This window comes from Phaenicophaeus curvirostris, chromosome 2, assembly GCF_032191515.1.
Source record: "Phaenicophaeus curvirostris isolate KB17595 chromosome 2, BPBGC_Pcur_1.0, whole genome shotgun sequence".
NCBI lineage: Eukaryota > Metazoa > Chordata > Aves > Cuculiformes > Cuculidae > Phaenicophaeus > Phaenicophaeus curvirostris.
The window spans coordinates 55,403,288-55,427,312 of NC_091393.1; the positions used below are offsets into that span (position 1 = coordinate 55,403,288).

Consider the following 24,025-nt stretch of genomic DNA (forward strand, 5'->3'; position numbering starts at 1 on the left):
AGCAAAAATGAGAAAATAGAAAATCAATAAATATCCTTTAAAAAGAAGAAAACCCATAAGCTTATGGAATACACATAAATAGAATTTCCATCTGTTCTACTTTTTTGTCTTTTTTTTTTACAGAATACCAGTGACACATTTCTTTAGAGTTGTTTTGCGTTTTTTTTTGAAGTCAGTACAATCTACAACAGGTTTCAATCCTTTATTTTTCATTAGTATTAATTTTTGTAACTTTTTAAGATTTCCGTAAAATGATTTCCCCTGTGTTCTCTAGTCAACAACTTCACGTAAGAAACCTTTCTATTCTCTTTTTGTAAAAAATGCAGGTTGATTCATACCATAACAAAAAGTATAGCATTTCTATAACAATGCAAACAACTCCCCGTCCCTTTTATGATTACCAGTGACTTTAAGCAGAAACAGTACTTAGAGGTAATTTGGTTCTCTATAGAATTTACAGCAATGTGTACATATGATAAAAGCATACATAGACCCATTTCTCTGCTAGTTTAAGGGTGCTAGTGTAAGAAACCTCACGTTTCACATTACTACACCTCTTCAAGACCACTGTTCCACAGGTACTCAAAGTTCAACTTTAGGATTGATGTAAGCCAACCTGGATGTTCAGGACACAGAAGAGAATGGTTGCAGCAGTAAAAAGGCATTACAACTGCAAAATAGCAGCATCTTTTTCATTTTATTAATTCTAAAATTTAAACACACAAAATAATTCTTATACGAACTAGTTCACTATTCCGTCCCAAGTTTATTTGGCCTGCAACCACGACCCCAAGTTCTACACATCTACTGTTGCCTGTCCAGGCTGAATTCTTAACATAAAAACAGTCTGCCCACCCACATGCTTCCCTTCATGGGAACATGAAGGCCTCATGGTGAAGTTTTACAATGCAGCTGGACCAACGCAATGGCTCAATGCCACCCAAACAAGGCAGTCTTACTCTTTCGTCTACCACCTTCCATCTGCTGTTCCTCTGTACTGGTTCAAGGACATCTGACCTTTGATTCAACCGAGTTTGCTGAATTGGCAGAGAAATACTTCAGCAGGAAAAAGGAATGGCTTCTGTCCATTTATCGAGAGAGGTCAGATGAATACTAATACAAGGAAATACAGGACGCTTTTTAATGCAATCCAGTCCATTTAACTGGTTCAGCCATCTTGTGGAATCTCAAACGTGGTGATGGGAACAAATGAGTCAAAGTGAAGGGTGAAAGAAGTGTTCAGGAATTTTACACATTTCCTTTAAGATTTTATAAGATCATTATTAATATTAACATAAAATGAAGTAGCATTCTTATGTTTCATTGCTATTATTCAAGAGGGACAGACTGGGAAGGAGGGGTGGAGGCACTACCCTCTGCATCAGAAAATGGGTAAATTTCATGGTACAAGGTGATTGGCAGCACTATATAATAAACAAAATAATTACTTACCTACAAATCCTTTCTCTCCTACTAATTTAAGGGCAATTTTATCCGCCAAAACAGAAGAATTTCCATGTGCAATGTTAGCAAAAGGTCCAGCATGAACAAATACTGGTGTTCCCTGAATGATAAGAAAATATGTAATTAATTTTTAATGGCTAGGTAAGAATACAAGATCAAGACTAATCAAGATTATCCATTAATCAAAAGCACATAATGAGTAAGTCCTGTTAGATAATTCAGGGGGTGAGGTACACGACAGATGCTTGAGACCCCATTCTCAGACAGGCTTAGATGTCAGACCTGCTTTGGTCACAGAGAGGTAACAGACAGCAGTGCAACACGCAGGTGACTTACACAGTTTTTCATCCAACCCTGTACTAATATTTCATGCTTTCACTATCTTAAGGCCATGGTGTGCTATTCTGGCACATGTAATTCAATCAGCACTCAGTGCACCACTTCAGGGTGTACACAAATAGAGCCCAACTCCTGCCCAACTCCATCCTTTACTGCTCCTGTTTTCCTTGTTGACTGTAACTGCCATCCCTGTGCACACAAATTAGCCAGTGGAAGCAATCAGGGACCAGTCAATTGTTAAGGAGCTGGAAAGGGAGAAGGGAGGGGAGATGACTGGGATGCAGTGGGGATGCTTACATACAATGGAAAAAACATTCACTGCTGCTGGCTGAGCGCCTGGGAGCCCCAGGTGCAAAGTCAAATTCCCCTATGTTAAACATCATATAAATATACAAGGAAAGTAGACTCTGTAGCAAAATGCAATCTAAACCAGCAGAAGGATAGGCAAGGAGTTAACTAAGTAATGGCTATGGGAAATGTGTCAGCTAGCTAATAGTTTCCCCATTATTTTTTGGCAAGCATCACAAAGAAAGGAGAAATTGGAAAATGAGCACCTACAGAGAGGGATTAGGATTAGGTGAAACATATCCATTCCCATCTTTTCTCCAGGTCAGGATACATAATCAGACTGAAGTATGACACTTCTGCTGTCTTACTATAAAACACTTCAGCAACTAAATCTCCACTGTTGTGTTAATGCTTTAAAAAAACCCCAGCTGCTTAAAGAATAGGCAAGCAGAAAACTTCAGATTATCTCCATCAATGTTCTTCACATATTCTGAATTAGGAGCTACTGCCAACCCTCAAAATTTCAGGCAAGCTACTGGGCAATCTTCCTCAATTTTTGACCACAAACGCCAATTAAAGAAGGACAGTGCTCTGCGGATCAGCTGCAGGCCACATCCAAAAACCCCGTGAACCACAACATGGAAACTACTATATTAACCATATAATAAAAGCTGGTTGCCCCTCCCCACCAGTGTCTTAAGAAAATGACTGATATAAACAAAAATGTTCACTTTTTCCATAAGACATCAGAACAACTGGATTAGAGTAACTAAATACTTGCTACTACAGAAATGAGATTTTTCCCATTTCAGTAACACTGAATAAAAATCAAATAAAATATATCAATAACAAGCATCTGTTCTTATTGCTTCCTCTAGAAGTAATTATATAAAACTGTTTTGTTCAGAGCAAAGACAAGTAACTTTTTATCCACTGGCACACCAAATTTCAGGTTTGTTCTTATAAAAAGGGGATTTAGTTTTTTTTTTTTCTTTTAATCAAGTGTGAAAAAGGAGAATATGCATACATATGAGCAGGGGACAGTCTCCAAAACTAAGCGACAATCCAGAGATAACTCTGCCTCATACACGTTAGGAGACTAAACAGTGGAACTGGAGCAGAAAAAGTAAATAAACCAGAAATCATGCCGTGTAACAAAAGGAATGATGCAGATTATTATCATCATAACACATTGACATCATAGTGTTTACTGAAGTTTTTTCTTGCTTTCTATCTGCTAATGACCACATAATGCAATATCAATTACGGTTCTACATAAATATGCAAACCTCTTAACTATGTAAAGCTTCCTACAGTATTTAAGCATCAATCTAATGGGAGGTGTTGTAGAAAACAGAAGATTACCCCTATCCCAAAGAGGCTGTAACTTTTGCAAACCCATTCCACCAACCTAAGTTTATTTCCTTAAGTGTTACTTTTACTTTAACCCAGTATTTACCCTTCTGGCATTCAAATAAATAAGAACGCAGTTTTCAGCTACCAGATTGAAACCCATGGGTTTTATTCTGATTTGTGTTTTATTTCTCACCAAATTCAATTTTACTCTTCCAAGCCCTTGATTTCTCGTGGCATGCAACTACAAAGCTGCTCTCATTAGAGCTCAGCACACACAGAGGCAGATGTTATGTATGGAAGCACAAACACAGATGATGAGGGCAGCCCAGCCCATGCTGTGGCAACTATGCAGAAAGGGGGCCACATGAGTCTCCCACAACATTCCCTGTGCAATTGTGCTTCCAAGAGTTTATCCACGCAACACAGATGGGAAGGAAATTTGGATTGTAGGATCCAACACCCAGAATATCAGTAACCAAGGGTCCCTCTGCCACTAACTTGAAATCCAAACACAATATTAAACCACTGGAGTGGACAGACAATCCCCTGGAACTCTGAAATCCACCAAAAAAGAAAAAAATAAAAAAGGAGTTATTTGAATGGTCTTTTTACAAGAGCAATCTTGGAAGAAAATTACACTCTAGGTACTGAAGGGAGTGAACTCCAGCAGAACCGTGGGAACCTCAGGCACACCCTGGAACATGAACAACAATGTCTTCTTGGGCCAGTTTCAGTAACTCTGTGTCAGCCCATCCACCTCACTCCCCACGGTGTCAAATTATTTTTGTTACATTCTTAAACTACAGGAAGAAAGGAAAAGTGGCACAGGGATGCATTCTGCTGAATGTTTTGAATACAAGGATTTTTTTTAAGTTTTAGTAAAAGCTTTATTTTTTTAGTTTTAGTTAATAAAAATCAACCTGGAATGAAGCTACCTGGCCACTAGATGGATGTTTATAATACTTATTACCATACTCCACTCATCCTTACTGTGAGTGGCACTTTAAATGTAACACGAGCAGACCATTCCAGAGCAGCCAGCTGCAACCACAGAGTTGTCCATAGATCACCTGCCCTGTTATGTATGGTATAAATAAATACCAAACGTTAAGGGATCAGTTCACAAGGGAACAAATCTGTCATGATAAACATGGATAAATTCTATGGAATCATTATGTATGTTTCAAATGGTCATCTCAACTCTACAGCACTGGACAGAAGTTCTATTGAAGCCAATAGTTACTGTAGGTGGAGTGACTCATGTTTCCCATTTTGAGATTTTAATGTCATTACTGCCTATAAAACACTGTTAATCACTAACATCTTGAGGTGGCATTTCTGGTGACAGAGTAGCAGGATTGTGATGGAAAATGAACCCACCAAGAAACCACTTTAAATAACAGCAAATTAAAATACACATGTTAATTCACATATGAAAAAAGTACTGACTCGTGTTGCCAGTCAGTTCCATGCAGGATTGGCATTTAGTCATTTTTCCTTTATGAATGTCTAAACCTTTTTGCCGGTACACACAGACACCTATATAAAGCTGGTGCAAGCCTACTGAGTAGGTCATTCTTCCTGTCTCTCACAAGCAAATTACAGCAAATCCTCAGACCTCCACAGCTTAACACAATATCCATCTACAGACTCCTCACCAGTTCAAAAAGAGGTGCAGCTGTGTCTGCAATGGCTACTTTCAGCGGCTGCTAACCACAGACACAATCACTCAGAAATTATGCCAAATTAACTGTCAGTATCAGCTGGAAGTCACTCAGAAGATCTCCCACTCCACCTCCTCAGGCAGTCTTACTACTATTCCCCAACACCAAAGTGATCTGGAAGAAGTGCTTTGGTGAACATTTCATCCCTACTTGCAGGATAGGTTAGATAAGCTGGAGAGTTCCATTATTGGACAGATGATTCGTATTAGCTTGCAAGCCAAAAGGTATTCAAACTGTGACAAAAGTTTGAGACTCAAATAGCAGGAATGGAGCATGAAGCAGACTTCCGAGCTGCTTCAGTTTGCTGTTTTAAAAATAACTTTGCAAGAAAACTTCTTGGGAAAAATATCTTTGGGTACTGCAGTCAGGGTCCTCCTAACAAGGAATGGTGTTTGATGAAAGTTGTCAGATGTCTCAGCGATAGCACAGATTAGACTAGAAAAGAATACCACATAAAAGGCAGGAATTTTATTGCACAGAAATGTGAATATAAAGAAATACAGTGGAAAAAAAAAAAAAAGGCATGCAAGTCCCAGAACCAAATGTCTGTTAATCGAAAGAAACTTTTCTCAGATTTATAATTGTCTTACTAGAACACTACAGCAAAACCACATTACTTTCTAACAGATATGTGAAGTGCAAATAAAGTGATACAGACTAAACACTCAGAATCAAAGCTACCTTGTCACTGATGCTTAAAGCACACAATTTTATCCAAGTGGCAATTTAATACACAGTCATGGCCATGACAGTCTTGATTATATGTGACCTCCAGTTTATGTTATTGAATGTTATATTAAATTCTGACACACACATATGTTCTTCATACACACATGGAAGAATGGATGTTTTTTGCATGGTAAAACAATTAAGCTGGCTATAGTAAAATAATACATTGGATGACTTAAATCCTACTTTCCTAATATTCCCTGAGAGTAGGAAGTTGTCCCCATCCAAATACAAATGCAAAAAGGTAGTTTTCACTTCAATACGCTATAGAAAATCAGATGCTTTTATCAGCTGGGGACTGCACCAGTACCCTTCTACATTCTTCAACTTTTTACCATACCAGGAATCGTTTTGAAATATTCTAACCATGTAGTATTGATGGTCAAACTTTCAATAACACACATTAGTTTTCCTCCAAATGCACTTGTTTCGAAAACTGCTTTATTATTCCCCCATTTTTCTCTCTCCCTCTTCCCATGAATATTGCTCATCATTCAGCTTACTTTGAAAAGCCAATACTGAAGTGCCCAGTCACAAAGTTAGGTTGTACTTACTCTGTATTCTCTGAGCTGTTGGAAGAAAGCTCACTAGGGTAAGCGCAAAACATTCCTCTTATAGACCAGGAAAGCTTCATTTAGTCCCTGATGGCAAGATACGTTGGCTGGGAACCCTCTTTTGAAAAAGCGTAAACAGGCAAAAGGACCCTCATGTATTTCTGAATGGTGCAAACTTTAATACAGAATAGAAAAGCCTCCACCTTCCACTCAAAATGCCAAGCTGTGGGAATCATCGTGGGAACATACATGTAAAGTATATACACAAAAAGAAAAATCCCCTAGAAGAGATGACAAGCAGAAGGAAACCTATTCCTTGGAAGTTCAAACTGCTTTTCATTGTGTTCAGAAGTAGTTCAACAGTAGCTTATTTGTAACAATAGACAAAGTTGACTAAAGCCAGATGATAAACGCAGCTAGAGTTGATTAGTCAAGACACACAAATGAACATTTGCTAAAATGCCAGTACAGATTCAACCCTCACTTGAGCCTTGAAAGTTAAGCACAATCAGTGGAGAGAAGCGTGACAAGCACAATATGCAATTTGAAAGCCAGAGAAGAAGGGTAGGCATCATAAGTGATACTCACCTCTAACGTTTGCATTAGCGTTGGCTTAATTGCATCTTTCATCAAAACTGCCAAAGCACCCGTTACTCCCTAGAAAAACCAAGAGTCCACATTGTAAGGAAGTCTATTCTAAGTTGCAACGTTTCTGAGTTAAACTTAAGCATACAGTTACAACCTTACAGTTCAAAGGAGTAAAAGAAAGAATGCTTATAAACCATAAAGGAAAAGCAGTGTTACACAAATAATTTATTTAGATATTACTTGAATACTCTCAACATAACGTATTTACAGTGTGTGCCAGAAATAGTAACAATTTTGCTCTGAATGCCCTTAAAAAGAAAGTAGGTCAAATATTCTTCCCACTTCATGAAGAAACCAGAAACAAAGTTATTAAGTGATCAGCATGAGGATGTTCATGAGAACAAAAGACCGAGCAAAAGCAAAGACCACTGAGGCCTGAGAAAGCAAGAAGGCAATAACTTGCTAAAACTGCCTAAAGAAATGACAGATTTATTTCTTTCATGGTAGAATCAATTGCATGAATCAATAGGTAGCAACAACCAGAAAGGGTATTTTTCAAGACCATACAAGTATATACATAACAGGCACAGGATAAAAGCAGACACAGAGTTGACCAGAGGTAGATAATGACTATATCACAAGAACAGAAGCTACACAGTGCTTTAATGTGATGAAGAGAGGATGAAAGGAGCTGAGCGAATTGCTGCTTTTTAGTTATAAAAAAATCTTACTCTTCCCTAAAAAATTTGCTGGATCTTAACTATAAATTTCACATAAACTGAACTTAAAATAAGAAGTCATGATATGCCTCTAAACTAAAATTCAATGCTCATTTAAAAAAATGAGCACAGCACTATCAGACTACATGCAGAGTGCTACTTAGAAACCACAAGCAGATATTTTCATTTATTCCTAAATTACTTTGATTTTAAGAAGAAAATGCATTTTATTTTGAAAAAACTAAGTCATGGATAGAAAAAAACTGCACTGGTGTTACAAGGAGTGGCTCACTGGCTTGCTGGAGAACACAAAAAAATGAATTTAATTCATTACTGTATTGAAAAGAAATTAAAACAAAAAACCCAAACCAACGCAGCTGCTGTAAATGTTTAAAATTAAGGTTGAAAAACACAGATATACTACCTGAGTAGCCTATTAGGAGCTGAGCAGTAACATTCAAATAAAGAAGAGCAATGAAAATAGTCTCTGTATAATTCTAAACACAGCTTCTGTTAAACCAAAATTTGAACAGTCAAAGTCTGTGTGAAAATCTGAATGACAGACGAGACATAAGAGCACATGGTCATTACAGAAGAATTGTACACAAATTCGAGGTTCTCCTTTCTGAGCATCACATCAGAACACAGATTTCAGAGAAAAATGCAGCAGAATACTTGGCCTTGGATAAAAATAAATGTAAACTTAAGCAGTAAAACTGTTTTCTACTAAAGCATAGCGTTTCCTTAGAGGAGAGTGAATGAAAGGAAAGAGAGAGGAGGGAAAAACGTATCTTTGCTCTTTGCATTTTGTAAATTGCCACTATCTACAAACCCCAGTAGATCCACAAAGATAAAACATGAGATGGTAGCAAAACAATACAGTTTTCACTCTTCTGAATTAGCAAATAATAGATTTCTGTTTCTTAATATATGAATTTTAGAAGATAGGACCAAAACACAAGTAAGTATCAGTGCACCAGCTGTCCATGGGAATGGCTGAGGCTCCATCAGTTCCATAGAAGCAACCTGGTACTACATTGTACCTACACCAACTATTGTCATTTGAATACAAAGCCTACATACAAGGAAAATGGAAACCATAGGTGTTCAAATGAGAAATGAAAACATTGTCAAAGATAAAAGCAACAAGCTCCTTTATTACTACAGACTGTAAAATTATAAACTAATTACTTTAGGTTACTTAAAGCTTCCCATAACATTTTCTGGTGTTAGAATAAAATGTATTTTATCCATAAAGTAGCCTGCATCTTCTGACCATGAAAGGAACAACGGCCACTGATATTACCTTTGTTTTTTTGTATTTCAGTAATTTGTAGGATTGTTTCTAAAGTTGGCATTATTTCTTGGGATATTATATCTTACATCTGTTCAATTAACAACTTGCTTTACAAAACTGATTTAATTCACTTCCAAATCTGATGCACTTACAAAATAAAATAGTGAATACCCAAGTTCCAGCACTAAGAATTCAAAATGAAAAAAATTTCAAATCTAGCAATTTCATCATAAAACCCCAGTTTTTAATCCCACTAATTCATGAAAACAAATATATTCTTTTTCCTGTTGCTCATAGTGCTGAATTTGAATTCATGGGAAAAAAACCCCAAAATCAGAGTTCACAATATTTGCATTATTGAATACAGCTATAAGCCTGGTTTTTTTTCCTGCTGTTTAATCAATTCAGCAGCCAGCTAGGACAGAATTCCCTCCGACCAGAAGCACAATTCTTCCCTTTCCACTCCCAGCTGAAGGAAATGATGGTAGGCACCAGCTGCTACACAAAACAAAACTATAAAAACTAGTCAAGTTTTTTATCTTCTGCCTCACAGAACATACATACTGTACATACAGTAGCTAGAAGGCAATAGTTAACAAATATCTGAAGGAAAAGGTTTGTTAATTTTACATTTTCTTTCTGCATCTCATTTTTTCCCATTTTTATACAGCATAAGCTATCCATCACTACATTAAAAGAGAAACAGCTGCTGATAATTTTCAGTGCATGAAAGCTGAGACAGTTTACAATCTCACCACATAGAGGTCAATTGTAATAGCTATTCAACTTTCTGGAGTAAAAAAGCCAAATGAAAAACTTACATCAGATCTTCCAGCTGGTCAATGGCAAGGTTAACTACTTGAGCAACCCTGGATTAGTTTTTTTGGGGAAACCCACCTCAGGACTGACAAGCGTTAACTCATGCCAGCTGTAGCTATCCAGTTAAGAGGTTCTGTTGTTCACTTCATGCTGGATGAAACCATCAGCTCATTCAAAGTAAGCATGTAAACAGCCATTTGTGGACCCAAACCGTATTTACTGGAAAGAAGACTTTGGGGGGGAGGTAAAAGATAAAATCAGGAGACTTTCTGCCCCTGCACCTGATCCTCCCTACTGCCCCTGACAATAATGGCTCAAATCCTGTCTCCTTTATCAGAATAAGGTTTCATTCCTTTATATTCCCAGTCCTCCAAGTAGCTAGCAAATAATTCCCACAACTCACTCAAACTCCTGGATCTAATTGATTCTCAGAGCTATTTAAGGAATCGGGTTTCCATTACCAATTCAGAGAAGGTAGCTAATTTTTCTATAAAAGAATTAGAGGCTTAGACACTTACATACCAATTAAGCATGTGAGAGACCAAGGATTGTTAGCTTTCCACTGACTCACTGTCAGAAGAAAGAAGTAAGACTCCAAATCAAATTTATATGGTCACCCAACTCTCCTGGGTTCCCTCCTGGAACTGATCGCAAGTACTTCAGAAAATAATACCCCTTCCATCTATCCACCAGCTGTCAGGGCAGGTATGCTCCCCAGGACAGCAAAGATCATAGAGCACAAAATAAATTGCACACACGACACAAGAAAGGCAAACTTAGGTGAAAACCCAAAACACTTTCAAAGCAACTTCCAGTGGAGCAGTCTCTGAAGTCTAGCAAGAGTGGAAATGAAAGCCAGCATTAGATGACAAGGAAGGTGATTGAGAGTAACTACTGTGAAATGAATAAGGGTTACACAGATTGAAAGGCAGAGAAAAGCTCTTTTCTTGGTAAGAAAAATAATGAAGTACTTGTAACGTTCCCTTATATAAAACTATAGTCTCCAACATAATAATAATATTTTTCTGCAATAAGAGTTCTGTAAAAAACTAAACCCTAAACTGTAAGCTGAAAAGAACCGTAATCAGTTGTGTTTAAATTGAACTACGTACATAATGTTTCCGATGAACCTGAGAAGAAAAAATATATATTCAGCTGACAGAACTTTTATAAGAGTAAATACGAAGCTATTTTTTTGGTCCTGGAATTATTGAAATATAACAGCATGGCACAAAAAGTAAGCTAAGAAGTCTTATTTAAAAAAACCAAAACAGTGACATATTTATTTAACATTTTTCATAGTTGCTGAAATACTGATCTAGGGCATACATACCCATTTAATTTCACATAAAGATATGGCATGTGTCCATCAAAATTCTACACTACAAAAGCCAAAAAGCAATTCAATCTTAAAATACTGTACAATGAGCACCACATTTTGGCAAAGACTTCTGAATGTTCCATAACAGAGGGCAGATATTTAATCCACAGAGGATAGATATTTAATCCATTACTCCTCTGGAAGGAGTCTTCTCAATGTATGAAATATTCAATTTATGGTTTTTTCTACTACTCCTAGCCTGCCTCTGCATCTGGTTTATATATGCCTATGTGTACTTTAGGTTTTACCACTGTATTATTATAAATATATTGCATATAAAGTCAAAATTGAGAGAAATTGTGATTTTGTAAGTATATTGTGTGTACGTCTGGAAACAAATCACAGGGAAGAGTTTAGTGGTTTTTGTTCACATAGATTCTGGTGAATTAAAGACTACTGTCAAACATTTAAACTTGCATAAATTGAATCTGTGTACTATACCTAAAAAATGAACCTTTGATTTTTTTTTTTTTAAGTGACAGGTACGACTAATCACCACCCATTATTCAGGTTGTATGGTACTTCCCATGATAAAACTGCCTTTAAAATTTGTTAAAACTATATGCAATTGCAGTTCTTTGGGCTATGTCAAGTAGCTATGATAGATTCAGGCTTTTAAATTTTCATAAAATAAAAAACAAGTTTAAGTCAAAAGGATTGTATTGTTCTTCAGTTGAGAGCACTTGAAAACCATACATATTGTTTTTCCTAAGTTCACTTGTCTTTAGATCTTTTCTTTTTGAGCTATAAAGCTTTACCTCCTTTCTCACCCTGACACAAAAGAAGAATGAAAATTCAGGACGAGAATGACTTCACATCAAATTTCTTACCACATCTGAAAATTTGCTGAAGATATAAGCCTTGCAAAAATGAAAATTACAATTAATACATACTCATTAATGAACGCTTAGCTGTGTCTCATCTTGCCCGGAAAGCTTTGGCCACAACATGCAGCGTGCTTCCAACCTAGGGTGCAACAACTGTATCTACAGCCTGAAGCAGGCTGGACAAGCTCTGGATCTTTCCAACTGGATCACAAACAAAGATCTCTTCTCCTGGGTCCTACAGAAATCCTTTTTTAACATGTACAAGGAAGAGATAAAACTTGTGTGGTCCAAATGAAGAGTGGTCTGCTTCTGGGCTTGCAGAAGCATAGCAACAACATCAGCAGCACAAGCAGCAGGGGCTGTATTAAAGTCTAGAAACAGTAAGTTCAGCCATAACCTGTTCAAACAGGCTGACCACTGGTAGGATGAAACCAGGAACGCAGATGAAATGCCATGCAATAAAACTGAAATTTATCTTATTTGTACATATAGATTATGATGTAATGTGGTCTTTGATTTTACACCTCCTGCTATTGTTTCCAGAAGATTCAGCTTCACCCAGTACACTTCCACAAGCGCAGTAGTTATTCAAAAGCTTTCTCTCCTTGTACAAAGAAACCAGTATTTAACTTGATAAAGAAACCTTATTAGGAAAATCCACTGCTAATTTCCTATTTTAACATTTCTTAAATCTCAACACGACAGCATCTGACTTCTCCACCAGTATTAATAAGTCTGCAGAAATGAACAATTGTTCCTGTTCTCAGAAGAAAACTTGGAATATACAAGGGTCAAACTCAGAAGTATTTACCAATTTTGGATGCTCATCCTGAGAAAACACAAAATAATTTCTCCTAGTTCAAAATTCTTGATGGTGTTCCACTCTTTCCGTAGATTTCCGCTGTTTACCTTCTGGGTATCAAGCCAGATTAAGAAACATACAATTCCTCACGCACTGTTAGAATCAGTTTGTACGGACACGACATAACACATAAGCTTTGTGAAAAACACAGGAACAGACAGAATTCAACTCTCCAAAAAGGCACTTTAATGCCTTGATGATGAAATCACCTTCCTATTCTTCCCACACTTGTAATCCTCATTTGTAACATACTGCACGAATGGAGGTTGGATTTTCTGCACTTCACAATTACTATACGCACTAAAGTCCTCCCTGCGTAAGAAGGGCATGAAGAAGAGAACCTGCGGAAGGAAGAATGCAGCAGCATAGCTGCAGATGGGTCATAATAGATACCCTTGACACTGTGATAATTTTTTTTTGTCCTGGGCAGTTCTATTATATTATATAGAAGACTGCTTTAAAGAAGAACTAGAAACATATGTTCAGCACAAATGACACTACCAAATGATTGAGATGCTAAAGCATAGGAAGTTTTAAAAAAGGCCAAAGAAAATCATACTTGCAACACATTTTGCTGAGCACTACCATCATTTTAGGGACATAGTGGAAAAATTTTAAAGTTCTTTGTGCACCATTCATAATTTCAGCCACAACATTATATTTCCACAGAGCAACTATAGAGGAAACAGGTTACAGAGAGGCAATTGCTTTCATTTGTCAAGCTGATTAGCATTAAGTGGTTGAAGATAAGTTAAATATTTTGCAATATTAATACATTAAAATATCTTCATATAAAAGTAGCATCAACATTAAAATACTCTACTTCAAATGTAGTCTTAATTCTGCCACTGAATTACTTTAAAGTATTTGCACATGCATTATAAGGTAACTCATTCTCTATTCCCCTCCATTTAGCCAAAAAAAGTTATACAATTGAAAAGGAAAATCAAAACTCCAACATCCAGAACATTTAATACGGTGTTTCATGTCTCCTGCATAACTGCAGTAGTTGATTTGCTCTGAATTTTAATGATGACTATATCTAGAAATTTGGGTACCCTTATCTTAATTTCCACCTTAAACCCAGGCAAGCTAGATATTATGCTTTCATTTCCTTATTAAACTGGAATCCATCAAGGGTGTTAAGGTATTCCTGGCTTGTGGGTTTGCTATCTTTGCTGAAAAGGCATGATGCTAATTCCTCTGTTCATTCTAAATATGCAGTAAATTTGCACAGATGTTCACATAAGAGGAGTATCTGTGTGATACGTTGCCAGTAGGATGGCATGAAAGTGTGGCTCCAAGACATTTCACAGTTGCTATAAGCATATATTTAGATGACAAAAAAGCATAAAAGCAAAGCATTATCACATTCATTGTATTTAGGGTGTGCTGCCAATCTGCAATACATTATCTTAATTTGGCAATTAGGCCTCAGATTCAGATAATGTAATCTCACACTAAACTAGTGCCGATCACAGTGGACCTACTCCTGGCATACAGTTGGATTGCAAGGGTTAACTGGTTAACCTGCCATACACAAATGTGCTTCCAACTACTGTTAAATGACTCACAGCCTGGATATAAGGACTAAAATTTGATATAAAGGAAGAACACCACTGATTTCTTTCAAAAGCTGAAGTAGGGAATGGGGAAACAGCAACTAACTAATGAAGGTAAAGAAGAAAAAGTCTTAATGACGTGAAGAGATAACCTTGCACTATCAGCAATCTATGAATTAAGAATAGCTTGTTTCCATTCTGATTTAGTGGTATAAGCAGTCATGTGGTAACCATCATTGTAACATTCGAGCACGCTTTACAAGTACAGTAGCAAATATTACCAGCTTTCTCAAATAGGAGCCTACACTCTAGCAACAAATTTGTTTGCCCTCAGAATTGCAGAAAACTATCCAAGTAGGTTACGGAGACCAGAGACTTCCTGAACCAGATGTTACCAAATTGTTGGAGAGATGAGTTCTACATCTTGTTCTCATTGTAAGCGATTTTTGGCCCAGAAGAAGATCTTTCTTTGATATCTTACTGTGCTGTTCAAAGCAAAATACTGGCATGCATGTGCCTTTCTAATGCCTCAAGAGGCAAAACAAACACATTAGAGGTTATTCACAGGTCTTCAGCACTGAACATACCAAATCATCTGCTGTTACTGGCTCTCCCTTCTTGTCATTAGCCACCACCATTTTCCCCAGTCTCTCCTTCATATCTTGCAGGCTGGTTGTAAGTGCCAGGATGGCCATAATTTCACTTGCAACAGCAATATCAAACTGAGCCTAAAAAAACAGAAATGAGTATCATGAACCAAATCAAAGTCAAGTCAAATACTCACAGGGAAGCATCAGCAGTAGACTTGGGAAAGACAGATTTCACACTGGAATTCAAACAAGTTCTAAACTGTTACCCACAGCTTTCGAGATTATTCAGACCAGAGTAACTTCAAACGCTTTATTTATATTTGCTCATTAATGTTCACTGTTACACTTCATTTACTTGGGGACGAGTCTTGCAGAGTGCTTAGCCCCTTGGCTCACTTTACCCTTAGCAGAAGCTCCCTGAAAGACCAAGATTTTTTTTCCCGTGGCAAAAAAGAAAATCACCAGATGTATTTTGAACTTTACTGGCATGAGCACAGCATTGTGGGTTTTTCTTCCTGTAATACTCTCCAGAAGTTTTTTTATTCTGGTTTCAAAAACATTCTTGTTACATTTGATCATTCTTTTTCTGCATAAATTCAAAACTTAGAGTCTACATCGTTAGATCTTGTGCTTGACCTATGATAATGTAAAATTCACTGACAGGTATTCTGGGAAAAGTACAGGGATGCTGCTTGATCGTGCAGGGATGGGGTCAGGAAGGCCAAGGCGTGGCTGGAGCTGAAATTGGCAAGGGATGTGAAAAATAATAAGGGCTTCTGCAGGTATGTCAGCCAGAAGAGGAAGGTCAAAGAAAGAGTAACCCCTTATGAACATGACTGTAAAACTGCTAATAACAATCAAGCAGAAGGCTGAGGTACTCAACAACTGGTTTTGCCTCACTCTTCTCTGGCAACTGGATGGACTGTAGGATGGGTACTGGAGAAAAGATCAGGCTTGTGATCACCTGAGGAACCTGAAGATACATAAGTCTATGAGACCTGAGGAGATGCATCCACAGTCCTGAGAGAATTGGCTGATGCAGTTGCCAAGCCACTCTCCACGATATCTGAAAAGTTACAGCAGCCACAGGAAGTCCCTGGTGACTGGAAAAAGGGAAACATCACATCCACTTTTAAAAAGGGTAGAAAGAAAGACCCTGAGACCCACCAATCTGTCAGCCTCACTGCTATGCCTGGAAAGATCATGGAACAGACCATTCTAGAAGCTATGCTAAGGCATATGGAAGAAAGGGAGGCAACTGGAGACAGCCAGGATGGCTTCACCAAGGGCAAGTCCTGCCTGACCATTCTAGTGGCCTTCTGTGATGGAGTGACTACATCAGTTAACGATGGAAGAACTACAGATGTAACCTATCTGCGCTTCTGTAAGGCCTTTGACACAGTCCCTCACAACATCCTCCTCTCTAAACTGGACAGACATAGATTTGATGGGTGGTGGATCAGTGGATCAGAAACTGGTTGGACGGTCATATTCAGAGGGTAGTGGTCAATGGCTGCATGTCCAGATGGAGATCGGTGACAAGTGGCATCCCTCAGGGGTCTGCTTTGGGACCAGTACTGTTCAATGTCTTCATCAATGACATAGTGGTATTGAGTGCACCCTCAGCTAGTCAGCAGACAACACCAAGATGAGAGGTATGGTTGACATGCCTGAGTGAAGGGATGCCATCCAGAGGGACCTGGACAAGCTTGAGAAGTGAGCCCGTGTAAACCTCATGAAGTTCAACAAATCCAAGGTCCTGTATCTGGACTGAGGCAAACCCAGATAGAAGGACTTGGGGGTACTGGTGGATGAACAGCCGAGGGGATGGACTACTTGACCTTTAAAGGTCCCTTCCAACCACAACCATTCTATGATTCTATATCTTCGTCCTCCTTTTCATAAATGAAATACATATGTTAGAAAACACTCAAGAACTATATGTGGCATCAGTTCTATTGCTCTTGTAGAAATACACTTATACCGTGCAATATTTCAGCACAACATAGGCTATGGTCCTTACTTTCCTTTAAGAACTTGCAGTATATGTTAGCAGTATTTGTACTACTTTATGATTAGTAAAGCCCAGGCCACATGCTGTCAGAACAGAAACAGAGAAAAAAGACAAAGCCACTAATGTGACAGGAATGCAATTTTGGGGTGAACAAGAACTACATCTTCTTTATTAACCTTTTCATCTCCAGCAATTAAATTCTACATGGAAATGTAGAAATTGACATGGTACCACTATCTATGTAAAAAAAGTCCCCAGGACTGTTTCTATGTCAGACCTCTACCAGATCTATCCCATACTGACTCATACCAAAAGAATCTGTCCAAGTTGAGAACTTTGCCTGTTTTTAAGAAACATCCACATAGAGATCTGCTCAACATATACCTTACCACTCCTATTCATTTGCCTAGTACTTTTAACAACTTCTGCCCTTTCTAAACCTATGCTCCTGCTTTTAGATTCTGTCTTGAAATGTACAGACCAGAAACAGCCCTATTCAAGCTGACCTCTATGTACCTGTGCGTTAGTCAAAACTTCTGAAGACATAGGAGCACATTTCTGCATTGGGCACAGATAAGGAGAGACACATACCATAGAAAACAAAATATAATACTGTACTTGAGATTTCAATATAGGGGGTCAAATGAAATGAGAAGCACATTTTTTCTGTATTCCCCCGAAGCAGTTCTATACATAACAGAATAGCTGGGTACACCATGAACATTGTTAGCACTGCGATGACACGGATGCTATTATATTTTTTGATGTTAAGAATGTCCCTGCCAAGTCACTGTAAGACAGGAAATAAGTTTAAGAAATCTATGCCCATTATCAGAATGTTTTCAGGAGATCAAAAATAAAGTTTTTATTATCTTTGTTTCTATATAAACCCCAAAGGACAGGAAAAACAATCCCAGGTAGATGCTCAAAGAGTGACATAATACTTAATTGAAAGAACAGGCACAAAACATTGTGGTAGCAGGTGCTATTTTAACTCTAACAATCTTTATACACCTATGAAGTGCTGACAGAAGCCTTAGCTGTAAAGTCAGTTCTGTGTTGATGAAAGGATCCTCCCACATGGATTCAATTGCAGGATCAAGGGCATTAGTCATTTAATACTCTTTAGAAACCATAGCATCCCTGTTCATTAAAATGCAGGCTTTTGTGCCTGCTGTGCTCTGCCATTTTACACAGGTGTCATTGATTTTAGGAGTGCTAGAACATCTCTCCAAATATTTATAAAATGCATCTGTTAACTATGAAGTCCTGTTTTCTCTGGATCTCTGGTTAGGCTCTGAAATGAGTTTTCCTAACTGTTAGCTCTATTTCTCAAGTCACTAAGTCCACGTTAAAATGTGAATGAATATGCATCAGTCCCAACACATCAAAACTGAGAGCACCAAGGTCATTTTAGCCAAAACAGCACAGAAGGAACATTTGACAGACATACGTCAACAAGTACTCTATAATGAAACAACTCACATTTAACTCAACAGCATAATTACAGTAGTAAAATGCTGCATAATAAGGCTGGTAGAACCAGGCCCAAAGCTAATAATCACATTGAGTCACTGAAACAAATCTAAACAGAGAAAAATGTCTCAACTGTTGAAGGAACTTGTACCAAGCATAATATTTTTTAGTCCCAGATCATTATCAGAGATGAGTATTAGCTAATATTGAGATTTCTGCAAGTTATAGACAGAAAAGTCTTTACCCTGTGCATTCAAAACAAAAAAAAAGCGAGCATTTCTAGTAGAAGGTGTCCCTGTCCATGGCTGGAGGGTTGCAACTAGATGATCTTTAAGGTCCAAATCTTTTTATAATTTCTCTTAACTTCTTCTCTCCAATTTGACTGCCTTACCTGCTGAACTGAGCAAAAATATTGGCAGTATTTTTTGACCTCTTTATTTAGGCACAAGGCCTAGAAGGGGTCTGAAATTATAAAGAAAAATTAAAGATAGAATTTCTAAAATCAATTAAAGTTTTATCTCTACCACAACAGCTATTCACCTCAATATAGTCAGAACCTCATGAATTTCGTGATCCAGAATGTTAGATTACAATATCTTCATCAAGTTGGGAGCAACTCCACATCATCACTATGTCTTTGTTCCACTTGTTTCAGAAATGGATTTACCCAAATAACACCAGGAAAATTCGTTCAGACAGCGTTGGCTTTTGATTTATCAGTAAATTATTTAATAAACTTCCAGAACTCATATGGTAATGTAGGTTAGCCTTTTACACTGCTGAAAAAACATCTATACTCATTTGCTGAACTATCCCTTCAAGCACACATATTAAAATTAAGCCCATGTTCAAAAGTTCTTACAGCTTAGATAGAGAAATGAAAACTCTGGATAAAAATCTAATGGTCATTTTCAGTCCTCACCAGTGAGACCAATAACACAGGACCCACCCTTTCCCCCATTTCTTTAACTTTATATTTAAATTACATAAATACTTCATAAATAGTTTAGGGGAACTTCAAAAAATAAGAAAAAAATATACAAATTAACATTGTGATGGCATAAGAGCACATTTTATGCTGATAGGATCACAATGTTGAACTCCCAACATGCAATTTTTTCAAGTGCTTTCAACACACTGTGCAATATGCATTGACTTCTGTTTCTGAAACTGAAGTTACTCACTAAGACAATCAGTTTCACTGCAAAAATACTATACAACAGCAATGGATGTTAGCATTGCAGTTCAAATAAGTATGCTGAAAGAACTGCAGAAACATCTCTCAGCCTCTAAAGCAAAGTCTGTTCAGAATGAGATATATTACCCGCATACATACCTGACGGACAAATCCTTTCTCTGTATTTGCTTGCCCAATTGTTATTTTGCGCAGGAACCTGTCATTTGTATCCACCACTGAAATAAGGAAATAGCAAAAGCAAAACTTGTTAACAAGAACTAGGAGATCAGGCATACTTGTTGTTACACATGTAAGATTCAGCTGCTTGAACAGTGTCACCAGACAGTGATGCTCTTGCATGTTAGCATTAGCGCTGACTTCTAGTAGATACCATTAGGTGATAGGTTGAAATAACTCAAATACAATTTCTCTGAACAGTGTTTGAAGGTAATAGATACTTAATATTCTAGCATACAAATAATTGTTTTACTTACATACAAAAAATCTGTCTTAGTAGATACAACGGGCCTCATAGCTACTTCAAAACATTTGCTTTGTCATTGACACGTTAAGAATTGATTTTAAGACTGCATGATATAGATTAAACTTGGTATGTTTCTCTTTTAAAGGATGATTATATTGTCAGATTGGTTCTTCCAGACAAGTCACTTTCTTGCACATCACAGTAACTTACTCCACATTCAGCTGCACAACATTCAAAGGAAATTTTTTCAACTGCCAAAACCATCTGCTATTTAACACAACTTCAATTTCAGACAATTGTATTTCTAACCTAGAAACACTTTCAGTATTGCAAGGGCATGTCCAATCCATTCTGTGGAATTGCTGACTTCACTAATAATCATTGCAAGCCAAGTTCTCCAGTTCTGTGCTGACAACAGTAAACTTCAAACATGCCTTTGTAGGAACCAAAAGGAAGGGCTGAGAATAATCAAAAAGCGCTCCCATCTACTGAGAACTGAACAGGATGTTTCTTGGGAAAAACATTAGGAGGACATTTCTGTTTGTTAGAAAACAAGACTGAACTCCAAGATCTCTCCTTCCCAGAAATGGCAATCCCTACAGAATGCAAAAACAGGCTCCCTCTTTCTTATTGGGTCTCTAGCCCTAACAAATGTTTCAATTTGCACCAACCCTAAAAGAAACGCTGGAAAGTACTCTTGATCAGTTCAGAATACAGCATAGCAATCAAGTCAATCTTCTGGTAGATGTAGATTTGAGCCCTGTTCATTCAGAAGCAGAGAATCAAGGAACATTCAGAGAAGCTGTGTGTACTGAAGGTGAATGAAATCATCTCATTCCGCTTTTCCTGCTGCTTTTGGAGAATAACAAATTTGTCTGTATAGAAAAGGGCAACATAATTACCCAAGAACAAGAGGAAATTCGAATGTCAATCCTGCACTACCCCAGTTTGGGGCTGTCAGTAAGCTGAGAGAAAAACAAGGTTTAAGCCACTTCCCCTTCTTGGGCATTTCTCATGGGGCTGTTGTAAATACCATACATGCCTTCTTTCTACTACATGGTATTTAGGCCCCTAATTTCTTTAAAAATTCCATTTAAGGGATGATGCAACACAGATTTGGTTAAGTCATTTTGTTTTCTATTTATATGCAGGCATACTCTAAAGTATTTCAGTACTGGCAGAAATTGTAGAACAGAGCTCAGTACATGGAAACAGTAGCCTCATACCAAGCTGTGGTACCATATGCCACTGTGAAGCCATATGGCAAGCAGATCTCTCAAGCACAAACCTACCCCGCCCTCCTCCCAGGAAGCTCAATCTCATGGGCAGCCTTAGGCAGACCTAGATGTCTTTTCTGCCTACCCAGGCATTGCTGAGAGTAGGAATAAGCCTTCCCGGAAGCCTGGACAGCCAGTGGACTACTTTTTATCTGTCCCTTTCTCGTGAAGTCATGTAACCTGAAGATCCTTACCACGAAATCTTAACTACTCCTGCAAGTCTTTCTGGTCACTGGGATAAACTGGCTTTCTCGCCATGGTCAGAATTCATTTCTTCACAAAGTTTCCAATAGCTGCACTTAGAAGCAATTAGTTTTGCCACAACTGCAATTTTTCCTTCTCCAAATTTTACCTCTTCCTTACCCGAAGTATATGTTTTCGGAAAGTTTAGGTTCAACCATACGTTAGGTTTAATGTACCTACATCCTCATCCTCTAGAGGTATAAACAGGATCTGAATACCAGGGGAAGGGTAAGTAGGAGGAAGCTCTCTTTTCAGCGTGTTGTACCTGTTCAAGTTAGTATAAGATGACAATGAATTTTAAAGATTGTCACACTTCTAAGGAAACAGGTCCTGATGAAAATTAATTTTCTGACAATTTGATAGCTTTCTCTTCTGCCCTACAAATTCCTTGGTATGTAGCAAACTTCATAGACATATGGATTGCAGAAACAATCACAAATAAAACATGTTCCAAGTTATTTAAAACAATCCTAAATCCATTTTTTTTTCTGAAATGTTTAAGATACATTCAACATATAGAGTTTTGTGGAATAGAAGTTTCACTAACATTGTTGGAGATTAATTAAATAACTCACTTGAGGTTAACAGCCGTTGAGTAATGTTGCCTCCTCCCAGTCCCATGCTGCTAAAAACGATGAGTCACATTACACTAAATATTTATATTACTCCTTCATCCTAATACGGCTCTCTTACAGACACACTATGCGACTAATAAAAAACACCTAATTCCACATTTCCCACTATTATCTTGAGAAAAATATCCTAAATCTGAGATGGCATGCACACAAAGGGCATAGTAAAGCATGGCCAAGACTTCTCACTTCTCAACAGATTCACCTTATTTCTCTGAGCATCACAATGCATTCCATTTAACAATGATTTTGAACTAATAACTTTGGTGTTAGAGAACTTATGAAGAAAATAAAATCCAGTGGAATTCACCCTAAAACTTCATGCAGAGTTTACTTGCTTAAAAAAAGGAAAAGAGAAACAAAAGCTGAGGTAAACACTGAAATTTAATCCATCACTAGAACTGGAAAACGCAGAGGGGAGCTGTGTACAGGGATGTGAGAGTGGATATTGGGTTGCTTGGTGTACATAGTTGAAACTGTGTTATATCTTTCACCTCTTCTTCCTAAAAAAGCAAACAAGCCAAGACACCTTAACAACAGGGAAAATACAAGATTCCTGAGGCTTACTTAGTCTCTGAGCTACCCAGACTGCTGAGCTGAGGCAGATAAGAGACCAAAATCAAGTAGAGTAACTACAAATAATCTAAAACCAAAATAAACACCATTAGGAAAAGAATGGACAAGATTACTAAAATGGACAGAAAAGCCACTTCCATATGTTTCAAGATGTATTCCCTAATGTGAGAGAGACAAGGGATTATTTAAACTGTCAGAGCAATCTATCTTTCAGAATATTAGCAATGTTTCTACAGTTACTGCAGACATTTGACCAAGTTTAGAGCAACATACTGCAACTTGTTATTTCTAACTTGCAAGTGGATTCTTCTTACAGTCACAGAGTAGAAAACACTTTGATTTGGGTAAAATTAAGCAAATTAGGAAACAAGTTATGATTGAATCCAAGCTGAAGTGAGGCTTTCTAACTACATACCTCTTTGCCATGTTATGGTAGACGGGTCAATATCAAGGCGCGCAAATTTGCTGATCTCCTCTTCTGTCAAAGTCCCAGGATCAGTCTTGTTTATTCCTAGCCTCTATGCAAAAATAAGTTAAAGAAATGCAATGAAGTAGCTTTTTTGCTTCAAAAGTTATAGCTGCTCTGGCTTATCACCTCCACTTTCAGCAAGCATTTTGGAAAGACCCAAACTACTTAAAAAAATACCCAAACACATAGCCCTCAGCACAGGACCTGTTGGAGTGGGTCCAAAGGAGGGCAACAAAAATGCTCAGAGGGAGGGAACACCTCTCCTATAAGGAAAGGCTAAGAGATCTGGGGTCATTCAGCCTGGAGAAGAGAAGGCTCTGGGGAGACTGTTTTGTGGCCTTTCAGTACTTAAAGAGGGCTTATATGAAAGATGAGGAAAAACTTCTTAGCCGGGCCTGGTCAGTTGTTATAGGACAAGGGGTGACAGGCTTTAAACTAAAAGAGGGTAGAGTCAGACCAGATATGAAGAAGGTTTTTACAGAGTGGATGGTGAAACAGTGGAACAGGTGGCCAAGTGAGGTGGGAGAAGCCTCATCCCTTGAAACTTTCAAAGTCAGGTTAGACAGTGCTCTGAGCAA

General features: G+C 37.8%; 1 protein-coding gene across 1 annotated transcript in view; it reads right to left on the minus strand.

Annotated features, from left to right (window-relative positions):
• Positions 1-24,025, minus strand: part of MTHFD1L (methylenetetrahydrofolate dehydrogenase (NADP+ dependent) 1 like) — a 153,978-nt gene that overhangs the window by 86,121 nt on the left and 43,832 nt on the right. The window contains exons 16-20 of the mRNA XM_069852119.1: positions 23,394-23,496; positions 19,926-20,002; positions 15,097-15,237; positions 7,043-7,111; positions 1,453-1,564 (exon numbers count right to left, since the gene is read on the minus strand). Coding sequence (XP_069708220.1) covers positions 1,453-1,564; positions 7,043-7,111; positions 15,097-15,237; positions 19,926-20,002; positions 23,394-23,496 — 502 coding nt within the window. The remainder of the gene's footprint in view (positions 1-1,452; positions 1,565-7,042; positions 7,112-15,096; positions 15,238-19,925; positions 20,003-23,393; positions 23,497-24,025) is intronic.